Here is a 7,500-nt window from a genome sequence, read left to right as displayed (position 1 = left end):
TGGATTTGTTATTCGTTGTCCTGTTCTGTAGCTAACACCTAAGTGACTGGAATATCTCACTTTTAGTAACCGTTTGGTCGATCCGACGTAAATACCAGGACAACCCGGACAATTAAATTTATAAATGACGTCGGATCTCATGAACGGTGGTAGTTTTTCTTTGTGTGTAAAAAATGTGCCAATTTTTTAATGGGTTGACAGGAATCAAGTTTAATTTAAAACAACCTATTTCACTTTCAATGATTTTCCTTATTCGCTCGCCTAATTTGTTTTTATATGTAAAAGGAATGGTACAGTACATAACTAGCTTCTTAACATCATAGGAAGGAACTTGCTCAGAAAAATTATTATTTAAAATTCTATTTACTACATTATAAAAAACATTTACTGGATAAGAATTGTTAATAAAATACCTCTTTAAAAATTCAATTTCTTCGTGAAATAAATTCCAATTTGAGGTATATTTCATAGCTCTAAAAACCAGGGTTGAGATGGCATTAATTTTAAAATTCAAAAAACAAAAACTATAAAAATTATTACCCAAACCCGAAAATGTATGCTTCCTAAAAATGGTAGTGTTGAGTCTATCATCTTCCTTAACAATCTTTAGATCTAAAAATGATAAGCAGTTATTATCCTCGGTTTCCATAGTAAAATTTATATTATGATGCTGGCTATTCACAAAATCCAAGAAGGCTTGACTTTGCCACTTATATTTAAATAATAAAAAAGTGTCATCGACATACCTTCGATAAAAGTGAGGCTTAAAATTAGAAGGGCATTCTGTTAAAAATGTTGATTCTAAAAAGTCCATAAAAATATCTGCAAAAATAGGGGCCAACGGGGACCCCATAGCCAAACCCTCGACCTGCGAGTACAATTTGGAATTAAAAGTAAAAACTGAATCTTGCACTGCAAGTTCTAAAAGTTGTTTGAATAAAATTCTACCAAATCCATGGAAGCATGTGGTATTTAAAAAAACTTTATCTAAAATAATCTCAATTGTTTCTTCCACTGGTATGTTTGTACAAAGTGATTCAATGTCAAGACTTATCATATGCAACCATACCAACTCCACTGGTAATAACTAACGACAATATTACAAAACACAGGAATATAAATAATAGAAATGGCACTAATGAACACAGAGAATACCAACATAAAACAACACTTATCATGTCCAACGTGACATGACAACGATCTTTACATGATAAGTCTTGACATTGAATCACTTTTTACAAACATACCAGTGGAAGAAACAATTGAGATTACTTTAGATAAAGTTTTTTTTAAATACCACATGCTTCCATGGATTTGGTAGAATTTTATTCAAACAACTTTTAGAACTTGCAGTGCAAGATTCAGTTTTTACTTTTAATTCCAAATTGTACTCGCAGGTCGAGGGTTTGGCTATGGGGTCCCTGTTGGCCCCTATTTTTGCAGATATTTTTATGGACTTTTTAGAATCAAAATTTTTAACAGAATGCCCTTCTAATTTTAAGCCACACTTTTATCGAAGGTATGTTGATGACACTTTTTTATTATTTAAATATAAGTGGCAAAGTCAAGCCTTCTTGGATTTTGTGAATAGCCAGCATCATAATATAAATTTTACTATGGAAACCGAGGATAATAACTGCTTATCATTTTTAGATCTAAAGATTGTTAAGGAAGATGATAGACTCAACACTACCATTTTTAGGATGCATACATTTTCTGGGTTTGGGTAATAATTTTTATAGTTTTTGTTTTTTGAATTTTAAAATTAATGCCATCTCAACCCTGGTTTTTAGAGCTATGAAATATACCTCAAATTGGAATTTATTTCACGAAGAAATTGAATTTTTAAAGAGGTATTTTATTAACAATTCTTATCCAGTAAATGTTTTTTATAATGTAGTAAATAGAATTTTAAATAATAATTTTTCTGAGCAAGTTCCTTCCTATGATGTTAAGAAGCTAGTTATGTACTGTACCATTCCTTTTACATATAAAAACAAATTAGGCGAGCGAATAAGGAAAATCATTGAAAGTGAAATAGGTTGTTTTAAATTAAACTTGATTCCTGTCAACCCATTAAAAAATTGGCACATTTTTTACACACAAAGAAAAACTACCACCGTTCATGAGATCCGACGTCATTTATAAATTTAATTGTCCGGGTTGTCCTGGTATTTACGTCGGATCGACCAAACGGTTACTAAAAGTGAGATATTCCAGTCACTTAGGTGTTAGCTACAGAACAGGACAACGAATAACAAATCCAGAATTATCCAATATCCGTAACCACGCCAAAATATGTAAAATTAATATTGATAAAACACATTTCTCAATCATTGACAGCACTCCCAACAATTACTTAACGACACTTGAGTCATTATACATCAAACGACTGATTCCTTCTCTAAATGCAAACGTGGCTGCTGCCACGTTGTATTTAGCATAACTGAGATCTGGGCCGAACTGTGTTTTCAAATCATTCCCTTCTCTACTTTTACTTAGGGTACTTGTCCTTTCATTATTTGTTTTAAATGTTTCTGTAAATTTTAATTAACATATTTCTTAAAGTTTTAGTCTATTGCTTGTTTTAAATGTTCTCTAAGGTTTTTAATTAACTTATTATCTTGATATTTTAGTCTTAATGTATTATTTTACTATTAATTAAATTGTCACAATTTATAATTACAGGCTGAAGATGTACTCTGAAGCAGTATGAAACGTTCCTAATAAAATATTCTTCACTATGTTTGGTGGATTCCTGGACCCTTATATATATATTATATATATATATATATATATATATATATATATATACACACACATATATATATATAATATATATATACACATACATATATATATATATATGTGTATATATATATATATATATATATATATATATATATCTAATAAAAGGAGTCCATAAAAACACCAAAAGTAGAGAGAAAAAGTACTATATTTCAGAGACTGCTGTGCTCTCTCTTCATGTTATATGAATGAGAACCTCCTCATTCATATTACCTGAAGAGAGAGGACAAGCAGGTCTCTGAAATATAGTACTTTTTCTCTCTACATTTTGGTGTTTTTTATGGGCTCCTTTTATTAGAATATATTATATATATATATATATATATATATATATATATATATATATATATATATATATATATCTGAATTTTAACTTTACCAAGCGATTCAAGCTGCCTGGCGGCCAAGGTCTGGTCGGTAGTGACTGGAAGACACAAAATTGGGGTTGCAAAAGATACCGAAGCCATTAACTCACTCTCCCCACACGTAGAGATCATGAGGCGATGTCTTGGATGACCTGAAACATAAAGGAAATTAAACTGGATGGGTGAGATACGACGGACAGGGCGCTTAGTTTGAGCCATCAAAGGAATCTGCCCTTAATTTATTAAGGAAGAAAATATGAACTGAATAAAGCAAGTATTGGGTACTTGACGATGAAAAATAGCATTATCAATACCTACATGCTTTTGTTTTTGGGGAAATAATGCCTACATGTACATCTTGTTGCTGAAACAATATTGCCAAAATTTCCTTTTTTCTACATTTGAGATCATAGACGGGATATTTTTTTTTTATCCCTGCCTTTTAATCAGACGAAGAGAACTGCTGTAAAAACTGATGAGATATCTAGGGATTAAATCAAATTGATCTCAGGTGAATGTGTCATATACTCTACTACAATAAGATTCCTCACAAAAAGCCGGCATTCCAATCACTCAAGAAGGTACTGAAGAAATTCTGAAAAGGACACTTTTGTGTCTGGTTCTTTATATAAGTAAACGCTTTGGGACAACCAGTGCCAAAATGTGTCCTGTTAAAGGTGTGTTAAAAATATTCTGCATTACTATCATGGGTTAAAAGACGAGAAAAGAAAATTATCTTTGGTAAGCCAGTAAGACAATACTATAGTAGATTCACATCACCCGTGCATCTGATGCCTAGGCCAGTCCCTTACGACGCTCCTGATTGGCTGTTGATAATCAAGTCACAGGGCTGGAGCCTGGAAACTCTCAGTCTCTCTCGAGAGAGTTCACATAGGCAGGAAGTATGTCCCACCTCTCCTGAGGGAAGACGTATCCCTCAGGAGAGGTGGAATATACATCCAGCTTATGTGAACTCTCGAGAGAGACTGAGAGTTCCAGCCCTGTGATTGGCTTATCAACAGCCAATCAGGAGCGTCGTAAGGGACTGGCCTAGGCATCAGATGCACGGGCGATGTGAATTTACTATAGCCACAGTAAAAAACAAATCTGTGTACTGCACTTACTAAGTACATCATTTAGGGGTAATTCCTCCTTGAAAACGAAGTTGGCATTTGAACTAACGGCCACAGTGACATTAGGCTTGAGGTAAGGGAAAGTGGACCGCCACAGAACAGTGTAAGAAGTTGGCTGCAGGGCTGCATGTAATTCTGCAAGGGCCTGTGGTCCCAGCCAGGCCTCTCGACCCCCTGGACACACTGTTATGACACCGGCCCTGTTCAACAGTGCTGGAACCAAAACGTCCTGGAAAAGATGATGAAAATTTGTATGATCTCATGTATTCTCAACAGATTTCACAGGAAAAATCATGCTTATAAATACTTGTTAACATTTCATAGTGCCAAACTTTGTGATTGTGAATACTTAATAGTATCAAACTCTGTGATGGCTAACATTTTATGGTGCCAAACCCTGTACCAGACACGTCAACAGGAACAGAAAACAGCCTGTTGACCAAATTAGAAGAGGAGTCGTTTAGGATGAAGTTCTAGAGGAAATATAAAAAAGAACAATACAGTTAATGTAATAAGAGTACTATCAAATACTGCCAGGAACAGAAGGTGTTTCCCGACCTGAATGTTATTTTTAATAGAAAGACACCGGTAAAAGGCTAACAATTACAACTGACAGGGCGAGGTTATCATTTTCTGGATCTAGGTTTTTATAAACTTGAACATGCATTTCCTGATTCTGTCTTCTGTTATCAAGTATTATCTGTACTTTAAGCTCATTTAGAAGGAAATATCAGTTCAGGATGTATATTCAACACATCACTCAGTGATATCTTACCAGCAACATTGTTGGAAAATTATCTATTTCCGGATATCACATATAGTATGACCTGACAATCTTGAAAAATAAACATTAATTTGGCAATAACGTTAAATACATCCCACTATGTCCATTTCAGATCAGCACCACGTTTCACTTCGGTATCAGCACAAGGTTGAATTTGAAATGTAGCTTTTGGTGGTTGTCCCACAAGAAGAGGAAAACTGCAAAGACTATACAAATTCTAACGATATCTTATGCTAGAATTAATTAGAAATAGAAGTACCTTTGTCATATGTCCTGTTTCGAAAGAGAATCCGCCGATGGGAACTAGCAAGGGCGTTGGGGGAGTGTAAGAGTGAACCAGGGGATCCCAAGCGACGAGAATTCGCGCGAGACTGGAGTACAGAGTCTGAAGAGGAGGCGGTGACCAGGATGGGTCAAGACCTGTGATGGTGGGCACCTGCCACTGATGGCGAATGGCGGACAAATACCTGTGAATGATGCATTTAGAGCAAATAGTTTAACAATGATAAATACGTTCAAAAGGGTCCACAATAATACAAAGTGTTAAAAGTCCGTGTATAATTTTTATGACTTTACAAAAAGTTTTCGAACCCTTCCCTGGGTTCATCCTCAGCCCAAATGAACAATTAGTTACAACAGTTACAGAGGTGTCAACGATCTCCAACGTCTCTTGTTTTTAAATATACCTCTGTAACTGTTGTAACTAATTGTTCATTTGGACTGAAGATGAACCCAGGGAAGGGTTCGAAAGCTTTTTTGTATAGTCTTAAAAATTATACACGGACTCTTAACCCTTTGTATTACTGTGGACCCTTTAGAACCTTATATATACTCTCGCGATAGAGAGTTTTTCCCTAATGATAAATATTTTAAGAACACCGAGGATACTAAAATCACGTAAAAAAAATTGCAAATGCCTAGAACTAGGAAAATTTAAATGAGAATTATCTTTTGATGTAGACAAGGTCAGTTCCATATTGCAACATAATCATGTCTTACAAGCAAACCCTAAGAAGTCACGACAAAAATATGTCTATTCTCACCCGTAATGCCTGGCAATATTCATGGTCCTGCTCCAGATACTACTATCCTCCATGGTAGTGGGCGGCACAGAGGTCGTGGAAAGCAGAGGTAAAATCCCGAGCTGCTCCCACGCCCACCAGGCACCAACACGAGACGTAAGGACGCCCACGACGGGCACGCTCATCCGGTGGGCGAGGGTGAGTGCGCAGAGGTCGTGGAGGAAGAGGGGCGTGACCAGGAGGCGAGACCGTCTTACGACGTCGTCTACCCAACGGGATTTTGACAGATGTTGACAAGCCAAGACCCTAGAGGAAATCACGCGCCCACTTATCCATTCAACGCCCGCCTCTTCTCCGGGCGTGACACCAACGCCCGCGCCATTTGGGTACAAGGGGTCCTCTTCGTCGAGTGGGATTTCGTAAATCTGGAAAGGAATGTCACTGGAGAATGAGGTATTAGAAAGACATTTATAAATAAACACGAAAAAATCAAACTAGTATTCTTTAGACTGCAGTATCAATATCTGGTTCCTTACGACGAAATTTAGAAAGCAAAATCAAATATAATTTTATGTACAGTATATCAACGCAGTGTATTCTCGCGTATTGCTTTACATTGGTACTGAAAGAAGTGTTGCACTCAGACTTCAAGACTGTGGACAATAAAAGTGGGTGCAGTTGTGCATCATGTTGGGAGATATAAATAAGATAATTCGCATGCTGGCAAGAACGGCATTATCTCTCCTAAACTTCTGCCTGTGTGACTGAAGAACAAAAAGCGGAAAATGTCTCACTCCGCGAAAACAATTTCATAGGTTGATGTATAAGCAAGAAACAGCTGCCTAAAGAATTAAATAGCTGATTGCTGATTTTCGCTAAGTTAGAAAAATCTGGCAAATTTGGTGTAACATGGTCCCTCTAGAAGATTGTTATTTTGCTCCCTCATTCCAGCGGAACAAGAAGAAACTGGTTTCCTCGAAAACTACTGATAACTTTAAAAATATATACTTTTGACGGGAAACTTTTAAAGTACTTTACATTTGAGAAGAAACTTTAATACAACTGATAATGCTGAGGGCAAAACGAAATAATAATAATTCATGTTAAAGTAGTTTTCGTTGGAACAGTACCATTAGTATTAAAAATACCGTTAAGGATCATTTCCATCACTCAACTAGCTCCTATGGTATAGAATCACAGTATAATTTTTCAGCCTTAGAAATTAATACAAGCAAAACGAAATGTTCAGATATGTTAGAGGAAAGTTCATGATTTAACTTTCCCAAATGTGAAAATCCCACGGGGATGATCCTAACAAGTGTATTTCGATACAACAGAGACCTTGGAAATTACCTTCATTCCCTTTGGAAACGGTTCCTCTCTGGGAC

The 7,500-nt window shown here is 35.9% G+C and overlaps 1 protein-coding gene across 2 annotated transcripts in view; it reads right to left on the bottom strand.

Moving 5' to 3' along the window:
- LOC135207970 (UDP-glucuronosyltransferase 1A7-like) overlaps nt 1-7,500 on the bottom strand; it is a 14,478-nt gene that overhangs the window by 3,412 nt on the left and 3,566 nt on the right. For both annotated transcript variants that reach the window (XM_064240001.1, XM_064239999.1), the window contains exons 2-6: nt 7,466-7,500; nt 6,134-6,537; nt 5,350-5,557; nt 4,298-4,535; nt 3,188-3,325 (exon numbers count right to left, since the gene is read on the bottom strand). The exon at nt 7,466-7,500 is cut by the window's right edge and continues 376 nt beyond it. In XM_064240001.1, the coding sequence (XP_064096071.1) occupies nt 3,188-3,325; nt 4,298-4,535; nt 5,350-5,557; nt 6,134-6,537; nt 7,466-7,500 (1,023 nt within the window). The remainder of the gene's footprint in view (nt 1-3,187; nt 3,326-4,297; nt 4,536-5,349; nt 5,558-6,133; nt 6,538-7,465) is intronic.

The sequence above is a fragment of the Macrobrachium nipponense genome, chromosome 34, assembly GCF_015104395.2.
Source record: "Macrobrachium nipponense isolate FS-2020 chromosome 34, ASM1510439v2, whole genome shotgun sequence".
In the NCBI taxonomy this organism is placed as follows: Eukaryota; Metazoa; Arthropoda; class Malacostraca; order Decapoda; family Palaemonidae; genus Macrobrachium; species Macrobrachium nipponense.
Note: the sequence above shows the minus strand (reverse complement) of the source record. Positions and strands in the feature narration are given on the sequence as shown.